Source organism: Etheostoma cragini, chromosome 11 (genome assembly GCF_013103735.1).
Source record: "Etheostoma cragini isolate CJK2018 chromosome 11, CSU_Ecrag_1.0, whole genome shotgun sequence".
Classification (NCBI taxonomy): Eukaryota; Metazoa; Chordata; class Actinopteri; order Perciformes; family Percidae; genus Etheostoma; species Etheostoma cragini.
This window is the reverse complement of record NC_048417.1, coordinates 3,698,046-3,717,445: the sequence shown is the minus strand read 5'-3', so window position 1 is coordinate 3,717,445 and position 19,400 is coordinate 3,698,046. Positions and strand designations below refer to the sequence as shown.

General features: G+C 40.5%; 1 protein-coding gene across 1 annotated transcript; it reads left to right on the top strand.

Annotated features, from left to right (window-relative positions):
* The first annotated feature begins 1,095 nt into the window (after positions 1-1,095).
* efhc2 (EF-hand domain (C-terminal) containing 2) lies at positions 1,096-19,117 on the top strand. Its single transcript, XM_034885866.1, has 15 exons — positions 1,096-1,278; positions 2,801-2,989; positions 4,532-4,682; positions 5,017-5,240; positions 7,006-7,257; positions 8,564-8,668; positions 9,247-9,385; positions 10,862-11,027; positions 11,607-11,734; positions 12,969-13,165; positions 13,365-13,498; positions 14,688-14,882; positions 16,917-17,009; positions 17,726-17,825; positions 18,906-19,117. Exons 1-15 carry the CDS (start codon positions 1,237-1,239, stop codon positions 19,026-19,028), a joined length of 2,238 nt encoding a protein of 745 aa, XP_034741757.1. The 5' UTR covers positions 1,096-1,236; the 3' UTR covers positions 19,029-19,117.
* The last annotated feature ends 283 nt before the right edge of the window (positions 19,118-19,400 follow it).

Here is a 19,400-nt window from a genome sequence, read left to right as displayed (position 1 = left end):
TCAATGCAATGAAAGCTGTGGTATGTCTACAGTGTGTTTGATCAACAAATAAAAGTAATAAAATCATTGAATTGTTTCTCATGTATGACAAGTTATGTGCAATGGTACACGATACAATCTCTTTTCTCTCTTGAACTTTTAGAGGCATTACATGTTGTGTGTTTATTATCTAATCTTGATTTTATTTTCACTTTGTGCATATTATATCAAACTCAAGACCCGCGTGCCGACCTTGGTTCACAATAAATTGAATTAAGTTGTAGTTACATGACACTCAATTGTGAAAAATGTGATTAATGCCAAAATAAAAACATGCAGCAACACACTGAAAGATATTTGACTTGCATGTCTGGCCTTTCATGTGATTTTCTTTTTTCCAGGGTGGCCCAAGTGAAAATGAGTTTGACACTACTGACTTGAAGTGTACCACATGTTTCTGTGCCCACCATTAAACGGTAAATGAATTAAGACCTGCATCCTGACTTTGTGGTAAAAAGGTCCGAGTTTGTGGGGCGACCTCGAGGTCACCCAGTACAGTGTGCGCCCAGTAGTTTAGTCAACATGAAGAAAGCTCCAGGACTCCCATACACCCACTTAAATATGCCCAATGAATCACATACTTCCCATTATATGTCCATATATATATATATAGGCTATATATACACACACACACACAGTATTCCCACCACAATACATTATGATGATTCCGACCCACGGTCCCTTAATGCAGGTCGTCATCCCCCCTCCCCCGTCCAGTCATAAAAAACCAAAAATAATCTTTAAAAAAAGATTGTCCAAATTGTGTCAAGATGCATTGAAAACGTGACGTATGACTTGATTGAATTCATATCTATACGTGTTTGGTATAGCCATGAATAGCTAGCACAGGTGTACAGTTTACATTTAGAATTCACATTTGAAGTAGGCCTACAATTCTTTGTGTTTTTGAGACAAACTTTACATTAAAACAATTTGCTTTTTCATATTTGGGTTAGGGTTCCCACTCCCATTTTTTTGGCTCCAAACTCCATAAACTAATTCATAAAGTTACTCCATTTCATTTTGACGTATCAACACGTGTCATGTATTGTATCCCCCCCCTCCCCCTTCGCTACGAACGTCGCTTAGCGACGCACCCAAACACAACGCTTCCGTGGAAACCAATAACCGTTGAAAATGTTCAGCAGCTAGCTAAATATAAAAAAATAACATCGACTTGTTTGAAATATTACGGCCATGGCGTTACCATTTCTACCCGGGAATTCTCCTAACAAACAAGTAAGATTTCTAAATTTGGTTTATTTCACACAAATATTTTGACTTTAGCTTAACGTACAGGTCAGCTTCAGTAACGTTAGATGTAGCTAGCTAGCTAACGTTAGCTACAGGTACTGTAGGTAGCATGCTAGCTCTTAAACTACCTAACTAGCTAAATGATCACGTATTTAGCTAGCTATTTAACGAGCTGCCTTAATTCTACTACCTAGATAGGATTGGTAGATAGCTGATGTAGTGATTGTAGCTATAGGCAAGACAAGGCAAGACAAGGGGCTTTATTATTTGTAAAGCACATTTCAGCAACAGAGCAATTCAAAGTGCTTTACACAAAAACAGTTAAAAACAGTTTAAACAAAAATAACAGATAAAACACGAGAATAAACAGTTTACAAATAAAACATAAAAACAGATAAAACACAAGAATGAAAGTTACAGTGCAGCATACGAAATTAAACATTTCAGAAATTAACAACCATTTAAAGAAAGGCAACAACAGAAAGAAAGGTCTTCAGCCTTTTATTTTTAAGAACTGAGAGTAGCAGCGGATCTGCTGTTTTCTGGAAGTTTGTTCCAGATATATGAGGAGCATAGCTGCTCTGGCCCTTTACAACACCTATAAAGAGAGACTTCACATTTATTATTTGGAACAGAGGTATGCAAGGAGGTCCTTCTTCTTTGACGTTGTCGCTAGAAACAATAATAATTGATGAGCTTTGTTTGCTATTTCGATAGGTTAACAAACCCTCCTGGCTTGTAAAGGAAAAGTACATCTGCTTTTAAAAGATGTCTGCTGTCCCAGTACATTTTAAAATTGTCAATGAACTGCACAATGAGCTCCTCTTCTCACTGAAGTCCAGTTTCTGCAATTCACACTGTTGCTTTACAACATCATGTGACCCTAAATGCAGTATAATGTTCTTCACAGTTGGGTGTGCTGCCACGATATCTGGGATTCTTTGGGTCAAGTCAGACACCATGTCTTTGGGAAAACAGAGATTTTTTGGTTTACCACAGTAAACCCATATTACAGGATGTTTTTCATAGAAAAATATAATTATATCAAGGTTGACGAATGAGTAGAGACACTTGTTTCCAGTGGTAGAATGTAACTAAGCACATTTACATAAATACTGTAATTAAGTACAAATGTTGTGGTACTTGTACTTTACCTGAATCTTTTCTTTTCATGTCACTTTCTACTTCTAATGAGCTACATTTCAGAGATAAATACTTTTTACTCCATTAGCTACATTAATCTGACAGCTTTAGTTACTAGTTACTTTACAAATTATGATTTGTGTGCTCAAAGTACATGTAGTTTATAAAATATGGTGTTTTATTATAAAATAAACTACCCAACAATACTTTTACTACATTTTCCTGATGATACTTTACAGACTTTAACTTAAATTACAATTTTAATGCAGGCCTTAAACTTGTTAAAGAGTATTTTTACAGTGTTGTATTAGTACTTTAAAAGGATCTGAATACCTTTCCAACCTCTGTCCTTTCTGTACTACAGCTGGGGAAGGAGAAATTTCACAAATCCCAACATTTTGACTATTCCAATGGCATCCCTATGCTGGTGGGCTGTGAGAAGCCAGGCATTGGAGGAGAGCTGCTAGACGGCCAGAAGATTAAACCAAAGTATTCTGTCTACCCCAAGGGCCAGGGAGGTGCTCTGCCATCATGGCTAGCCTTCGACAAACAGGTGAATTCAGCACTTTTACCTCCCCGGCTATAACGCTATTGTTTTCCATTGAAGTTGAACAAAAAAATTGTAAAAGGGCAACTTCTTCCTACATTTTTTTGAACATGGAAATCCTCATTTGAATCAGTTACTTTGTTTTTTTGTCTGTCAAATGTACACATGTTCCTGAGCTAACCAGCTAACTAACTTGTACACATGTTCCTGAGCTAACTAGCATGTACACATGCTCCTGAGCTAACCAGCTAACTAACTTGTACACATGTGCCTGAGCTAACCAGCTAACTAACTTGTACTCATGTTCCTGAGCTAACCAGCTAACTAACTTGTACACATGCTCCTGAGCTAACCAGCTGACTAACTTGTACTCATGTTCCTGAGCTAACCAGCTAACTAACTTGTACACATGCTCCTGAGCTAACCAGCTAACTAACTTGTACTCATGTTCCTGAGCTAACCAGCTAACTAACTTAACTTGTACACATGTGCCTGAGCTAACCAGCTGACTAACTTGTACTCATGTTCCTGAGCTAACCAGCTAACTAACTTGTACACATGCTCCTGAGCTAACCAGCTAACTAACTTGTACACATGCTCCTGAGCTAACCAGCTAACTAACTTGTACACGTACTCCTGAGCTAACCAGCTAACTAGCATGTACAAAAGCATGTTTTTTTTTTGCCAATGATGCATTAGCATTTATGTTTTCATATTTGTGTTAAGTCATTAAATAAATCTTTTAACAGCCAATGATCATTTATGTAGCTGTAGTTTTGAAAAAGCCTTTATTTGATGAATTGTATTTACTTGCCAAGGAACTCCCGCACACTGTCTAACTTGCCAAATTTGTAAAGTTGCTAAAGAAATCTAACAACAATCATGATATTGTATAATAATAATTTATACTATCCCTATGGGGAAATTACAATTTACACTCTGCTGTTATTAAAAATACTACTCACAGGCCTGAAATACACATGCTCACTCTGTGTGTGACTAATAAAGTCAGAGTGGGGGGGCTGCTAGGGTGGACCAGCACCCTGAGCAGTTGAGGGGTTTTGGTGCCTTGGTCAACAGCACATTTGCAGTCCCCAGGAAGTGAACTAGCATCTCTCCAGCTACTAGTCCGTACTTCATTCTTTGGTTTGGGGACTTGAACCAGCGACCCCCCGGTTCCCACCCCAACTCCCGACGGACTGAGCTACTGTCACCCCACATCACCCCCATATCACATGTCATTAGCTGATGAAAGGCTTTAGGTTAGTCATCTGGTTTAGGTGCTTCCCAAAACGGCTTGGGTGCTGCACCTAAACCTTATAATGGCAGGGGAAGCCCTGTAGACCATCTTCAGGCAAATTGTCTATTACTGAAACGTTGCCTGCTAATAAACTCTATACTTTTTGCAAGTTAGACAGTGTGCAGAAGTTACTTTGCAAGTTTTTACGTGCTTGTCCCCCTCTGACGCAGCTCTCTGACATTGTAGATGTACAAAATATTCTTTCTGCAATGAATCTTATTCTCTAAATGCTCTTTTTTCCCCTCTAGGCTCTATTTTTTGAAGCATACTGTCAGGAAGCTGTGCCTGAGGCCCGAGACGAGACGTACCGGATCAGGAAGTTCAACATCTACTTCTACCTGGAAGATGACACCATACAGGTGGTGGAGCCGGAGTACAAGAACAGTGGCATCCCTCAAGGTGTGATACATCACGTGAAAAGTCTGCTGACTGTGATGAATGTAGCTCACATGCAGTGTTGGAAGAAGTATTCATTTACTTAAGTAAAAGTACTAATACCATGCTGTAAAAAATACTCTGTTACAGGTAAAGTATATATGATATATGAATAATGTAAACAGAAGCTTAGTATTGTAGGGCACCATGACAAGGTATGTATATGCTATATTGACTTTATCCCCCACCCCTTCTAAACTATCAATTACCCGAAGTACACAGACTTCACATCTGACATGTGGTGATACGTATTTTAATGTGTCCCTTACCATGGCTGTGTTGTTGTTTCTCGTGGCAGGAACATTTATTCGCCGCCAGCGTGTCCCACTGCCTCCCCCCAATGATGACCAGTTCTACAACATTTTCCATTTCAACCTAGACAAACAGATTGTGCTCTACTCACGCACATTCACTGTGACCAACTGTGACACTTTTACAAAGAACTTTTTCTCAAAACTCGGGATACGTCTGAACAACCCAGCTGCCATACCTGCTGACCCCTACAGCACCCTCCGTGAACAGGTAGGTATCGGGAGTCCTTACTCTCTCTTTTTCAGGTTTTTTGATTTCTTTAAACATTCTCTTTAAATATAACAATGACAGAATCAAGTTTTGATTTCGCACTCAAATTGAAAAGCCAAAAATATTTGTAAAAACAAGAAAAGGTTTTAACCTTTTCCAAATAATTGCAGTTTTGATTGATGTTTTTCTTCTGATCAGGGATGCATCTACTAATTTCTTTTAGTGTAAATCGATCAATCAGTTTTAAAAAAAAAGTATTTATTAGTGCTGTAGTCTATAAAATATTATTGATAATTACATATTCCCTTTGCTGTAAATGAAATGGTTGATTACTTTTTGTTCCTTTCGTTAGGGTGGAGATTTAGTCATGTGTTGGATTACATTTAATTAACTAATTGTCAAACATTTCTGCTCTGTTAAATGTTACTGATGCCCTCAAAGAACATTGATATGTGCCCCTTTGCCAAAACTATTGCACAAGCTTGAAACCCCACATTGAATATCGGTGCATGAGGATGGCTAGGAGCATAAGCGCCGATACCACGGGTGCTTCGAGCTTGAGCACCCATTGAAAATACTGAGCACCCACGTGTGCCAGACTGCATGTAGGCTACATTCATTTAAAATGAAACATTGCAGTTGGTGCTAAGTGGAGCGTCTGTCGTGGTGTGATTGGTTATGTCGCTGTCAGTCCCTTGCTCCATATCCTATCCACCAATCACAGAGTCTCTCAGATGAAAACGCCTCTTTAGTGAGAAACATTGGAGAACCCTTTTGCAGTTATTTAAGCACTTAATGTAATCTAAAAACGGTTTCCCTGGTTAAAAAAACAATGCAACTGATTTCAGCTGGTATTCTGTCTACAGTGGAGTGCAATGGAAATTACTAAGTGACCCCAAACGTTCGACCAGTAGTGTATAATATTTTTTATTCTGTTTTAATATATTATTTTGTAAAGTAAGGGCAGGACTTTAAAAGCTTCTTTCTTCTCCTTCTGGAACTCATTCTTTTTTGTTCTTTTATGTAATCAGATTGATTTCTATAGGATTGTGTTTTATCGTTGTTGTTTTATTTCGTGTTTTTTCTTTTTCTCATTTAAAGTATGTTGTAGTCATAAGGGACATGGGTCATTTTGTTTTTTCTGGTGCGCACAAGAAACCATTATAGGTAGCAGTCAGAACGGCTGCCAGGGAGGAGGTATTCACCTTTTTTTTAAACGCAATGACATGTTCAACCTGATCTCACGCCAGTTTGTGAAATGGTCACGTTATTTTGATTTATTGTTTGGTGTCCAGGTTAAGATTTTCTAGTTTCCGGTCTCCGAGGTGAAAATCCTGTTTTGTTTGGCCCATCCACCACCCCGACCAACCTCCCTGCACGTTTTTTTGGCTTTTCAATACTATTTGCTACCGTAATTTTCCTGTCATCACAAAATAGGCTTCCCATTGTAACCCATTACTTCAAAATTTGTAAACAACATAAAAAAATAACATGACCTGTACACAAATCAATAGATTAAATAACATGACCATTTCATGACCTGCCATGAGACTGGGCTGAAATGTTTAACAAACTTTAAAGATGATAAGGCAACTGTTACCTGATTTCATGCTGTGAATGTGAAATATTAACTTTAGCCACACAATGTTAGCACTACTTTGTTAGCATAATTTTGCCAGCCTTAGATTTGTTTCTTTTGAGCATGAAAAACTTTTGCGTGCTCACCAGAAAGTATCTTGTTCTTTTTCTCTCCCACCTTGTCCAGATTGAGAAAACCATGACGCCACTCCGGCCGTACGAGAGGCGCGACACGCTGAAGCAGTTCCTGGACCACGAAGGCGTAGTCCTGCGCTTCAAGTGCTTCTGGGACGATTCGGAGAGCATGTTCGGAGACCTCCGGGAACTCGTTCTGCACTACTTTCTCGCTGATGACACCATAGAGATCCTGGAGATCATCCCCCCAAACTCTGGGAGGGATACTGCGGCCAAATTCCTACGCCGCAGCAAACTACCCAAGGTGACGCACCTCGGTAGTATCTGTTCAACGAGTGTGTCCCTTGGCCGAGGGAGGGGAGAGAGCAGGGTTCAAAATTAACTGTTTTATCCACCAGCCAAATGGCTATAGTTAATGTTCAAATTTTACCAACCACTCAGTATATTACTATATATATTTAATTTTTTTGGGCTTTAACAAAGCAAATCTCCCAGCCACCTGCATATTATATCAGCATTTGGCTGGTAGATGGTGCTAATGTTGAACCCTGGCAGAGAGGGAAGTCAACATATTGTTGTCATGGAGAGTAATAAGGAAAAACACACAGGTCATGGAAATCCCTGAATACTCTGGAAAATAAGGTGGAACGTGCTAGACTGGAAATGTCAGAACATTTGATTAACTCTCAAGGGTGGCGAGCAACATTTAGGCAGAACACCGCAGTAGCAGAATGCGTTTCACAGCTTGTCTCGCATGTTGGGCGTTCAATTTCCATGTCCATTTGCACGTTTTGACATAAAGATTGTTATTCCAAAATTAAAGGCATGCAGTAGCAGTGCTTCTCCTTCTGGTTGGCCGACCTCTTTGCATCTTCCTCCCACCATCCCTCCTTCATTCAGTCTGACGGCACGGCTGTAGCATCCAGTCTCCCTCAAGCAGTTTGGCTTTCTCCACCAGTTACTGACGGAAACCTAATTCATCTTGAAAGACAGCCACAGTGTGTGTGTGTGTGTAGCTAGTGATTTGGTTTGTAGTGATGACTTCATTTATATTATTTATTAAATGTCAGTCTTAAAGGTTGACCGGCATCCATCATCCAATGGGAAATCCCCACGTCCTGACGGACCCCTTCTTAACTGTCTCTTTATTCTATTAGGAGATAGATTTAATTGTCCCAAAATTGGACAAAAAAAACAATATCTGTTGTTGAAAAAAATTCAATCCAACATAGTGCATACATATACACTCATAATGTGTCCAGACACAAGCTGCTGCATCACTCTGCATGGACATGCTCATGTTGCATGCAGAGACAAACAAATATACACAGTGGCCCGTTGTACAACACATCATTATAGTCGTCACAATAGAGCTGTACGGGTAAGCTGCCTTACCAACATACAATCCTGGTAACAGAAAAGTCCAAATGTACGTGTGTGTTTAGTCTGTTTAGTTTATTATTCTGCCTCTAACTATTTCTCTCTGTTCATCTATTGTTTGGTCTCTCTATCTCGCTGTCTTTTTCCAGATGCTGTATGTGCAGCGTTTTACTAGGTTGTGTTAAGATCTTGTGTAATGTTTTTTTTTTGTGTTTGTTATTTTTCCGTAGCATTCAGTTCGAGTGAAGCAGCCCGGACAGCTCACGGACCGCACAGTGCTCAATGTGTTTGACTCTTCCAAACAGGGGAAACGCTACATACTGGACAGCCTCAAGGTAGGTCCTGTGTCAGCCTCGAAAACAATGGAAAGAAACTATTACCGACTAATAGTACCGTCGGCATAGATTAAAGTTGTTCAAGTATGGAACCATTGACGGATTAAGTTCAAACTTCGTCTAAGTGTATCCATAAACCATGTAACTAGGCCCGTAACAGTTATTACATAATCGCCCTTTAATTGTTTAACCACCATCAATCGCTAACATTAAATAACCGAGATATAACCAAAACATGTATCCTGGGATTCATACACAACTGAAAGAGACAATTAAATTGTTAATCAAAATTGTTTCTTCAACAGCTTAATTGAACAGTAAAATTTTGATTTGTTACAGCTCATATAAGTTATTTTTGTACGTTAAACAGTGAAATCAAAAAGTTCAAACAAGTTTTAGATGTGGTTTTGCCACTGATCTTATTCTCCCCTTTTCTTCTCTCTCTCTCTCTTCTCTTCTCTTTCTCTCTCTCTCTCTCTCTCTCTCTCTCTCTTCTCTTCTCTTCTCTTCTCTTTCTCTCTCTCTCTCTCTCTCTCTCTCTCTCTCTCTCTGTCTCTCTCTCTCTCTCTCTCTTGCAGACAGGTGCAGTCACTGAGGATTTCTATAGGGACTGTGACCTGTCTGTAGGTCGGGAGGTGAGTGTGTGGGGAAGGAGACTGATCATCGCTGACTGTGACGACTTCACCAAAGACTACTACCGCTCCAAATATGGCATAGGTAACCACATAAAATTGTTTTTATATATAGGGTATTTTTTATGTTTGAATGTTTTACAAACTGAATAATTAATCAAAGGAATAATAGGATGTATTTACAGTTAAGTGTTTTATTTGTGAAACAAAAACCTGAACTAAATAAATGACCTAATATGTACATTCCCACTGGCGATTCCCTTTCTAATGACAGTGTGACAATTCAGTTGAATTATTTCTTTTTTGTTATCGGTTGCTCATGCCTGTAATGCATTCATCTGAACACTCAGGGGCAGTGAAGGCAAGGCAATGATTCCTGAGACTAATGGTAGACTTTTGCTCAGAGGATGAAGTACAGCTCAAATTTGCCAATTTCTTTCTGTAAACACTGAATGAGCTTACTTAGGTTTCTTTCACACACGTTGTTTGATAGACTCGGCGCAATCTGGGGCTTAAGTTACAACATTGTTGCGTTATTTCTTCTTCTTATCTGGTTTCAGTTTGCTCTCACACTGCACTTTGTCAAACGCACCAAACGCTGTTGAAGCGGTCACTCATCTGTTGGACCGAATATCCGAGTGAGACATTTCAGAACTATGTCCAAAACCTTAAGAAAACAAAATAGGACAAAAAACAGAAACAAACCGGCTACAAAGAGACACAAAAAACCCATAAAGGGCAAAAATCCCACTAAGAGACATAAAATCTATGTGGAAATAGCATTTCTTTAAAACTTCATCCCCGGCCAAAAACGCTCCCCTAAGGCTAGGTTTTGAGTCAAAAGTGATCAAAGTGTTTTCTAGCTCCAGTAGAATAACTAATCTCCGTTTAAACAAACACACCCAAACCTCATGTCTCATCAACAACAGGAGTCCGCGTGTACACTCCGCCCGTTGCTGGTAGTTGCCACGGTAACATTAGTAGCACAGTCTATAGAAGGAGATGCTATGATCAATAAGACCCAAGCAGGCCAAGAAACATTAGCGTCAGTGTCGGCGTTGCGAAAGGTCTCGATTTGCAGCCGTTGAGACTGCAACACCCAGAATCCCACAGATTCCAAACCAAAACGGGTCAGAAGTGTTTCCAAATGTCTCAGTTTTAGGGCTCGGAAAGGCCATAGAAGGGGGGAATGAGACGGGGAAACGTAGCTGAAGATGTTTGTTTTTAAACCAAAATGTAGCAATGTAAATGTAGCCTAAGTCTGCCACAAAGCCGGGGAAAACACGGCGAGATGAGAAACCCAAGCTGGTCCTGGATGTGTCTGCCACCCTGGGCTGCTTTTAGGGGCTCGCTTCATTAGTCACAGCAGTAAAGCACGCGGAGCCCCCAGTGATGGAGGGTCCCGTCTGACTCTGAGGAGTCAGAGGTCAGACCCGGGCTGCTGTGCTCCTGCATGGATGGATTACCTGCTGCCCTCTGATCATTTTTAGCTCTCCGCCTGTGTTTTTTCTTTCTTCTTTTAAAGTGTTTTGTCTTCTCTTTCTCCTTCCTGTCCACGCAGAGGACTTCACCCCGGTACAGTACAAAGCTCCCCTGGCCCCAAAGCCCCCGAGGCCCGTGCCACCCTACAACGGCTTTGGCTCCGAGGAGGACTCACTGAGTTCCTGCCAGGGCCTGCTGCCCAAACCTCCGCAGAAAGATTTTCAGAAGTTTATGGCGAAAGACAGGTTGGATGAGTTGTAGTCAGCAGCAGGGGAATGTAACTAAGTACATTCACTCAAGTACTTGTACTAGTACTTTACTAGAGTCTTTTCTTTTCACACCACTTTCTATTTCTACTCCGCTACATTTCACAGAGAAATATTGTAGTTTTTACTTGACTACATTCATCTGACAGCTTAAGTTATTAGTTACTTGACAAATGAATCTTTTCTTTCAGCTGAAATGATTTGACCTTTAAACACACAACTGTTTTGATTGTTTCCAGTTCCTTAAATGTGAGGATTTTGACTTTTAATACTTTAAGGTCATTTTTCCTGATATTACTAACATGCTTTTACTTAAGTAACATTTTCAATGCAGGACCTTTACTTGTAAAATTTGTATTTTTACAGTGTGGTATTAGTACTTTTATTCAAATAAATGATCTAAATACTTATTCCCCTGCTGGTAGTCATTAGTCGGTAGACAGTAACAATCAAATTACGCGTGTGTGTGTGTGTGTGTGTGTGTGTGTGTGTGTGTGTTAGTATCAGCCCCTGACTCTATTTTTTTTATGTATGTGCCCCTAAATGGGACCTCGACAGAAATGTGCTGAAGTTCTCTGCCAAGATGGTGACCGATGATCCAGTTGACAGAGAGCGGATGTTCACCGTCTCCTTCTACCTCTGCGATGACTCCATCAGTGTCTTTGAACGTTCTCAGAGGAACTCAGGTAAAAATAAAAAACAACGTTTGATCATAGCTGCAACACAACTGCTCCTAGGACTTGGAGATGCAAATCTATGATTTTCATGGTAAACATTAGGTTTCTCAGACTGTTTCCATTTCCAGAATCTTTTGAAAACTGATGAGATTTAGTTCACAGGCCATACTTTTTTCATGGAAGGAGATATTCCCATCACTGTAAATAAGTATCTGACAGTCTTTATTTTCATTTGTAGTATGTCACAGGTCCAACGACTGTTCAGCATGGCTCAAAAATGAGTTATCCTACCATTGAAATATGATGTAAAACAAAACCATATGAGTAATTAGTTTACACATATTGCCAACATGAAATAAAAAAAGAAAATAAAGCTCAGTGTTTTTAAACTGTGGACCAGGAACCAAGTTACTTCTCAAGCTGTTTTTCAGTGAAATTGAAAAAAAATAGTAATATTTCATAGAGACGTTCCAATACCATTTTTTGCTTCCCGATACCTGAACTACCGAATTGGCTGATATGGACTACCAATCCGATACCCCCGTGTTAGAAATGCACATATATTATTTTGTTCTAACGGCTGTATATTACTAACTGTGTGGCTGTGATGTGATTGCATCCTTGTTGTTAAACTCTTTGCCATAGAACTGTCTTTTATTATCGAGTTTGACAGTGAGTCATAATGGAAAAAGAACATAAATGAACTACTTTAACCCTCTGAGGCCTAAGGGCATATTTAGATATCTTCTTAAATTCATCTTTCTAGGGTTTTTGGATGTAACTGATCCCTGTGTGTTTCATATCCAAATATTCAAAACAAACTCTCTACCCCAAATTGTTCCAGAGCAACGTATAAAGAGATAATTTGGCCCTAAAGCGGAAATATTTCTCAAATCTCTTGTGAAAACATACCTAGACTCAAATGTTTTGGTTCTAATTAGTTAACAAAAGTCTTCAGTTCACAAACGTATTGTAATAAATGAATAAAATAGTAAATACATGTTTAAAATAAAGATTTTGTACAATCTTTTTGAGTAGGAGTGTTGTCAAACAATGTTGGACATGCCTGAGTATCAGATCGGTGCATTAACTCCATTACTTACCGATACCAGTATTTTCACGCGGTATCAAACGGTTTTAGGATACGGGTATCGGCATCGGAACATCTCTAATGTTTCAACATCATCCTTCCTTCTCACTCTCTCTCTCTCTCTCTCTCTCTCTCTCGCATATGTTGCATCAGGAGTGCTCGGTGGTAAGTTTCTGGAGCGCAGCCATGTAAAGAAGCCAGGCCAGCAGCTGTTTAAGAGCGAGCTGTCAGAGTACTTTGCAGCTCAGGATCTGTACGTCGGAGCGACCATCTGCCTCAACAATTGGAACTTCCATCTTCTGGACGCAGATGAATACACCTTGAGCTACATGGAGCAGCATGCTGAGGAGGTAGGGAGGGAACTGACTGTTTGTTTCTTGCGATTCTCTAAGCTTTATGCATCAGTGGTTTTGTAATCGCAGGCAGCGGTGGTCTTTGGAGCCGGTGGCTAGAGCTAACATGATTACACAGCCTTCATTCCACAGCCTTCATTCTTTGGTGTTGCTGTATGTGATTAAAGATTGAATGTTTGTGTGTGATTGTCCAAAGTTCCCCAAAGCCAACATAGGAAACATCCTCAGTAAACTACAATCCATTCAAGAGGAGAAACAGAGTGAGATCAGGAAGTTTCTGACTCTCAGTGACCCCAACAACATTGGCTTCATCCCCTATGAGTCATTCAGGTACAGTAATATACATGTATAATACAGAAAAAATAGGTATTGTTCAATCCGTCCAGTTGCAATAATATATACTGAAGTGGAGGATATGAGTCTACTTAGTAGGAGTAATAACTCAAATTTAAATCCACGTGATACATTTGTAAGATCTGATCATAAAATGTAATTCCTGTTAAAATTATAATGGTAATGTCCAAATATACGTGTGCGTAAGCAACGTAAGTTAAAGGGTAACATGTGTTTTTTTCAACCGGGACCCTATTTTCCTGTGTTTGTGTCTGATGGGAACAACAGTCTTTGACGTTGGTCCTGTTGCATTAGGCGAGATCGTTGCAGTCCGCTGCGGAGAAACAAGCTACAGAGTAAGTAGATAGGGCAATTGTCCAGCTTGTATTTACCTTCAAAAAATTACTCGTTTTGGAGTCACGTGATCAGCTGGATGGAGATGGCGGCTTCATTTTTTTTTTTTTCTTTTTTTTTTACTTAAATACAAGCTGGAAAATTGCCCTATTAATTTAAGTTGTTGCTTGTTTCGCTTAATACTGGACCGATGTCAAAGATTGTGTTTCCCATCGGTCACTTAAACACAAAAACATAGCAATTAGGGTCCAAGTTGACAGTTACCATTTTTTTTGACCACCATTTATCTACTGTGGCAGGAAGGAAATCAATATAACTAATGACTCAAAACTGAATTCAATGATGAATTAGCAGATGAAATTTGTAATTAAAATAAAATATTAAACAAAATCTTGATTGTTAGCTGTATATGTTCGCCTGCTGGGGCCGGGAACGATACAACATTAGGACCCTCCGAATTCTGTTAAGGAAAGGCCAAACTTAATTTGTGGCCAACATTTGAAGGGGACATTTGAAATTAAATGAAATGAGGCGGCCTCTATCATACCACAATTGACCTACAAATCCAGCCTCCAAAGGCTGCAGCCCCTAAATTGGGACATAGGTAGATTCACCCGCCAATGGCAAAATCATGCACATGTAACAAGTGGCCTGGTGTTAATTTCAGGTCCTTGGTGGCAGGAAGCATAAATAATTACATACTTGATAAGATACAAATACTATCCAGTAATTAATGTCCAGTTCAAATGATTAAGAGTGTGAGATGTGTTTAACGTATGTCCAATCAGTTGTTGTGTGATATTTAATTGATGTGTATGCATGTGCACCACAGGGGCCTGCTGACCGGCCTGGACTGCGGTCTGTCGGAGCACGAGGTGCTCATTTTGGGCCGATGTTTCTCTGAGCGCAAGCAGCCGGAGGAGGACGTAGGTCTAATGCTGGCTGTGGCCCAGGACTTCCTCAAGAAGAAGCACTTTGATCAGCTCCCTGACATGGCCAGAGAATTTGCACACCGTGACCAACAGAAGTAGGCGGTCACATACACATACAGGTTGCAGCAGAAACGCACACGAACACACACAAAGGTAGCGTCACAACAAGACATCAATCGTGCAGTCAGTGGCCCCATATCCCAGAGCGACAATTAGTTCCAGCAGTGTGAGAGTGGAGCATTGGAACCAGATGGACCCTTTATCGCATGTAGCTCTGCAGGCCACTGGACACACACACACACACACACACACGCACACACAGACACACACACACACACACACACGCACACACAGACACACACACATGCATGCACACGCACACACACAAAAACACACACTAGGGCTGCACAAAATATCATTTTTTAACATTATCACTATATCAACTAGCGCAGTAAACACATCATGAAAGGCAGCAACATATTGCAAAAGATGGGGAGTTTTTAGTGTTGCCTTTTACATTTAATTCAATGTTCAGTTTGTTCAAGTAAAGATATTAGAAAGGAATTCCTATCATTTGTTGTAAATTCAACAAGCAATTTGTTGTATTTTAGCAGAATAGTGAAGACATCAGAAGTGACCTACTACTGAGCTCCATCTCTGTGTAACATAAAGTTTTTCTTGCGTGTCTCTGCAACATGTAACGTAAGCCAATCACAGACATTATTAGAGCTTGGTAGAAACATGATTTTGACCAACGAGGCATCTTTCGATACTCATTACTTAACAGGCAATTCGGTCGGTGCCCTAAAAAGTGCCCTAGAATTGAGATACACTACTTGTGTCTGTCTCCCTAGCCGTTGTCTTTCTTCTTTTTTTGTGCATATGTACACTAGGTAGAACCAGCTCTAAACATGTAGACCTTTACCATGGGTTGGGTTAGAGCGATGGAGGGTCAACAGAGCCACGAGGTTAAGCTGACTCGTCTGGGTCTGTGGCTGTGTTGACACCCAGTCAACATCAGATTGTTCATCAACATTTCTGTAATGAAGACGATAGGACGAGAATGGCATCGACTGTGGACAACAAATGTGGTCTGGGAGGACAAGCATCTTCTGTTTGACACACACACACACACACACACACATTTTTCTTTTTACAAATTCAGATTTAGACATTGTTCTATTAATAAAATATTGATTATAAGAGATGTAGTCTCGCATTGCCAGACCCGTCTCCTCAGCTCTGCGGAGTGAGGTCTGGCTACACCTCAGATGCAATCTTGGATAGGAGATAAAATCGCTCTGGGTTGTTGACATTTCTTTTAACCAATCGTCTCGCTCCGGACGCAGCGATGGTGGCTCTTCAAAATGGGCTCAGGAAGGAACTTGTTTTGGTGGAACATTTGCACCCCGCAAAAGAAAACACCACATACAATATTAAATGAAGTTAACTGTAGACACAATACGGTAACGTGAGCTATTTAAATCAGCTGATACATGGTTAATCCTTAGTAGCTCTTACCAGTGAATCTTTGTGTGTACTTCTCCTCACGCAATCCCCCCCCCAATCGGTCCCAAAACATCCCGGTTAGAGAGGAACCGCCCTCAACATATTCTTTGTAAATCTTCACGATCATTCCCTGAAAGAACCAAACAGGCCTGCCTTGTTGCATCCTCCACATTTCCTTCAATAAATGACATTTTCAGCGTGTAGCTTTCTAGCTTGAAGGTCGTTGTTTGTTTCCATAGCAAAGGGAATTTGGGAACGGCAACACACAGAAAGCAGAAGGAGAGGGGGCAAAGCTGACGTCAGGCTTTATCCTCGATATGAACATCCTTTGATCCTGACTATGAAACGAGTAGCTTTTCAAAATATCAACCAAGTCCAAGTATTGTGGTGCTGCTGATATTTTTGCTCTGATCTCATGTGTTCAACTTGTCAGCCCTGACTAATGAAGATATCCGGCTCAGTGGTAATAAAAATATCCTAAAGCGCTTGTTTTCAGTTTAGGGCAGATTCTAACCTCTAAGGACAATGTGTATTTTCTTTAATTTTAAAAAGTGGCCAGATGTTTTATGTTTTTATTTTACATTGGATACCCATGTTTCTGTTTTTCTTTGTCTCTCCAGGACCGGCCGTCTCTCCACCAAAGAGACAAGGACCATCTGTAGGGCCTTCCAGCTCCCCCTGCCTGAGGCGCTGCTCGGCGGTCTGCTCGGCGTGTAAGAGCCCACTAATCACCGCACGCTTTAGGGTAGAACAGTTCAGGGTCCCTCTGCATGTGGAGAATGAATTTGAATGATTCATTTAGACTCATTATGAAGTATAGCCCTAATTCTTTGCCCACAATTGTTTTTTGACATGGTGGAAAAATGTCTGAACTAGGTGGGCGGGAAAAAATCGAAAATCATATGTATCGTGATATTTTTTATGACAATTTCAGAATTGATTCTTTTCCCTAAAATCTTTTTTTTTTAAAGGATTGACCTAAATAATTTGTGTTCATACGGTTCTACTAACGGCATCATAACTGTTTCCAGCAAAACAGAGCGAAAGCAGAAAATCCATCTTACGTTCTTCTTTACAGAAGAAATAAATGTCAGACTGACTGACTGACATGGGATGTTAATTCTTCTTGAAAAACAATCAGTTTTCAGAAATGGCTCATGCTATATTGTCTTTGTTAAAGAAGAAAAGAAAATACTAAATAGTATCGAATCACAATACTTTCAGAATCACAATAAATAAAAATTGCACTGCAAATCCATTCGTCCCAACCCGACTCTGAACCAGCATTTAGATTAAATACAACTCAAAAATGACGCATTGGAAGTAAAGCAAAATAGCTTCATTTTAATCAAGCAGACTAATGATTTTTGTGATTCTAATTTCTAAATAATATGCACCTGTGTCTAATCTGGATGCATGTCCTCTGTAGGTTTGCAGATGGGGACGAGATTGACTACAATGCCTTCCTGGCTGGCATTAACTGGGAAGAGCACCGTGCTCCCCCGGTGATGCCTGAAGACACCCTAAAGGTAAGAGAGAGCAACCACTGTAACATGTGTCAAACAAAAAGCAGCAGAAAAGTAGGGGAGAGAAAACACTTATTTTAGATTTGAGGGGATCGCAAAAGCACAGTCAGAGATTTCATAGTGTGTGCACAGATTTTTAAATACCCCTACCTGGTATGACTCAGGGGATAAGTGAGCCAAAAGCAGAATCAAGTGAGTGGGAAGGAATGGTCGAATGGACAGGAGGACAATTTATTGTGCACAGAAAATGACATGAAAGAGAAAGCGAGACACACACACACACACACACACACACACACACAGAGGTGGTCAAAAAATACGCAAGTAGCTCCTCTGTTCTCTCATGCGTTTTTATCTTTCAACTGTAATGCTAATTTAGTATGCTTTACCACAACCGAGTCTAAGCAGAAACAGGTGAGCAGCGGAGATATAAACCATGGCATGACGACAAAGGGAAGCTTGCATGGACAGAATGAGAGTGGACTTAATCTGTGAGTGTGTGTGTATGCCGACACAGTGCTTTCTTTAATTCTGTTTTCTGCTGGCATGGTTTCCAGCTGCTCTTTTCTCAGCCCAAAGTAGTCGCTTCTTCTCTGCTCAACTCTGTCCCCCTTACAAAAGCTCCAAGGTGAACCACCGGAAAAAAAAGGCCACTGAACCTTGTGCATTTTTGGAGGTGTCGCAAGTTTAGCGTCTCACAGTGAGACGGACACAACAGGAATGTCACGTTGACCCACCCAGATCGCATGGGCCTGTGATGGTCTCTGATGGGCCGTTTCAGTTTCAGTTAATCAGTCTGATTGAGTTTAAGAACAACCCTCCTTTTTAAAATGTTTAAGCAAAGCAGGGTTATTTACAAAGCACATTTTTACAAGCACACCTACAAGGTGCTTTACAAGCAATGAAGGTTTTATGAATGATATAAAACAGAGTAAGACAGATATACGTAGCAAAAATAAAGCAGAGATCTATTGCAGGGAAACAATATCTAAAGTAGAGACTAAAACAATAGAAGTATTGGCAACACTGAACCTGTAGTCAGAGTTGTGCAGTGACTTGTGTATTCCTGTCGTCTGTCTCCAGTTTGATGTGAATGTGAGGTCTGACGGCGATGAGGCTACGGTGAAACACGTCAACTACTCTTCCCTTCTGAGGGACGTTTTCAACATTACCTTCGACAACGCTGAGCCAACAACCGCCACGTAGACACAAAGTGGGAGTCGAAATTTGCCTCACACACATGCTTTTGCCTCAATTAAAGAAGATGGAACGTCAGCTAACCAACGTCAGTGTTTTCTGTCAGTGTTGGGAACGTGGGGTGGGTGTGAGAGAGAGAGAGAGAGAGAGAGAGAGAGAGAGAGAAATGGAGATACAGGGGGGGAAAGAGTAAGTTTGTGTGTGTGTTACAGGAGCTGGTGTCAGCAGACAGTGGAAGAGCTTGGCACTCTGCATGCCAAAATGTGTGTGTGTGTGTGTGTGTGTGTGTGTGTGTGTGTGTGTGTGTGTGTGTGTGTGTGTGTGTGTGTGTGTGTGTGTGTGTGTGTGTGTGTGTGTGTGTGTGCATGAGTGAAACCCTCC

Bases quoted from the DNA above. Each gene is read 5' to 3' on its own strand.
- efhc2 (XM_034885866.1), top strand. From the start codon at position 1,237: ATGGCGTTACCATTTCTACCCGGGAATTCTCCTAACAAACAA. The intron at 11,735-12,968 runs GTAAAAATAAAA...ATGTTGCATCAG, and splicing joins ACGTTCTCAGAGGAACTCAG to GAGTGCTCGGTGGTAAGTTT. The intron at 17,826-18,905 runs GTAAGAGAGAGC...GTCTGTCTCCAG, and splicing joins TGCCTGAAGACACCCTAAAG to TTTGATGTGAATGTGAGGTC.